General features: G+C 32.9%; 1 protein-coding gene across 2 annotated transcripts in view; it reads left to right on the top strand.

Moving 5' to 3' along the window:
* Positions 1–1615, top strand: part of LOC106678861 (ankyrin-1) — a 40631-nt gene that overhangs the window by 31060 nt on the left and 7956 nt on the right. The window contains exon 4 of one of the 2 annotated variants that reach the window (XM_067046726.1): positions 1448–1615. The exons of the other annotated variant lie outside the window; for it this stretch is intronic. Within the exon in view, the coding sequence (XP_066902827.1) occupies positions 1448–1615 (168 nt within the window). The remainder of the gene's footprint in view (positions 1–1447) is intronic. 2 annotated transcript variants of the gene reach the window in all.

Genomic DNA, 1615 nt, shown 5'->3' with positions numbered 1-1615 from the left:
ATAAGATCTGTATAAGATGATCAACGTCTAGTTTGTTTGGATGGGGTTATATAAAATACAGTGGGTGAACTAAATGCAATAATAGCAGGAGTACTTCACTTCTGTTTGTCTTAGAACCACACAAACATAACAATAATTACAGACTAATTAAGCTCGTTAAAAGATTTAAATTGTATGTATCCAGAGTATGCGAAAATTCCCTGCATTCGTTTTTACTTAAACACTTTACACAATATCGGTATGTCGGTTATATGAGTTCCAAACAATGTAGGAATCGCAGGGTATGAACTAGCCGATCACGCTGCAAGAGAAGCACTCGCGCTTCCGGGACGGGGTAAAGCAATTTCAACTCTATCAGAAATGATCAAACCTCTTGGAAAGGAAGTCAAAGATAAATGGCAATCTGAAGGGAATGAAAGCTCAATGAGTAAATTAAAAATTATTAAAAAGGATGTGAAGACCGGGGGTACCTCCAGTCGCAAATGCCGTAGATAGGAGGTTGTACTGACCAGGCTGAGAATAGGTCACACGAGGCTCACCCACTCCTATCTTATTTCAAAAGAAACGCCTCCGAACTGCCAATATTGCAATAACAATCTAGCAATAAGCCATATTTTCCAACAATGCCCATATTTCACACCACACCTCAAAAGCTTAAGACTAAATAAACCCAGATATTTCAAAAATCCTCGGAGACGATGAAGTGTTTCTGTTTCTAAAATCACAACATTTACTGACAAAAATAAAACATTGAACGGAAGAGAGGGAAAAAAAATAATCAAATTAAAAAATAAATTAAATTATAAGCAAAACTAAATAAAATATTAATGACGTTGATGAACAATGAAGTTTGGTGCCACTAAACAAAAAACAAACAAATAAAAAAACTATAGTGTATTGCACTGTACTCAATGTTTAATTTTAATACTGTTCTAAACCAACATCACAAAATATACTTCTTACACAATTTAAAATATCTTATACAAGTAAATAAAGAAACGACATTTAGACAAAGCTCATTCATGTTTTTTTTTTTACTTCCTAAGTAAACAGAACAGGTCTTCGTAACCTATACGAAATAGACATGATAATATCCATGCCCTCTATCGGCACTCTCCCACTCTGGGGTCTGATTATTAATGTTTTTTTAAAATTTTTTTCACTCGAATTCCATCAATAGCTTCACTATAAAGACTTTCATTTTGGTATTGAATCCTCAATATTATATTACATAACTCAAAAACGAAATAAACATTTTTGTTCTAGAGAATATGTTGAATCAAAATTTGAATTTGAACGCAGTAGTCTTGAGATAAATCCTTAGATAAACCTTAACATTACATACTTCGCCTTTTTGACGATTTACATTTTTACTTTATCTGTAGTAAATATGGTTTTTTTAACTGGTGTTTTCGAATATGATACCAATGGATGATTTCATTGACAGGAGATGAAAAAGAAGAGGAAAAGGATGGAAGTAAGAAGTTAGAATCCTCTGGTGACGAAACAATTGAAAATACAGAGTCAAAGAATGGAGATAAGAAGTTAGAATCCTCGGAAAATAAAGAGTCAAACGATGGAAGTAAGAAGTCAGAATCTTCTGTTGACAATAAAA

This window comes from Halyomorpha halys, unplaced genomic scaffold (genome assembly GCF_000696795.3).
Source record: "Halyomorpha halys isolate HHAL.00 unplaced genomic scaffold, Hhal_1.1 Scaffold164.1, whole genome shotgun sequence".
NCBI lineage: Eukaryota > Metazoa > Arthropoda > Insecta > Hemiptera > Pentatomidae > Halyomorpha > Halyomorpha halys.
This window is presented reverse-complemented; position numbering and strand designations above follow the sequence as displayed.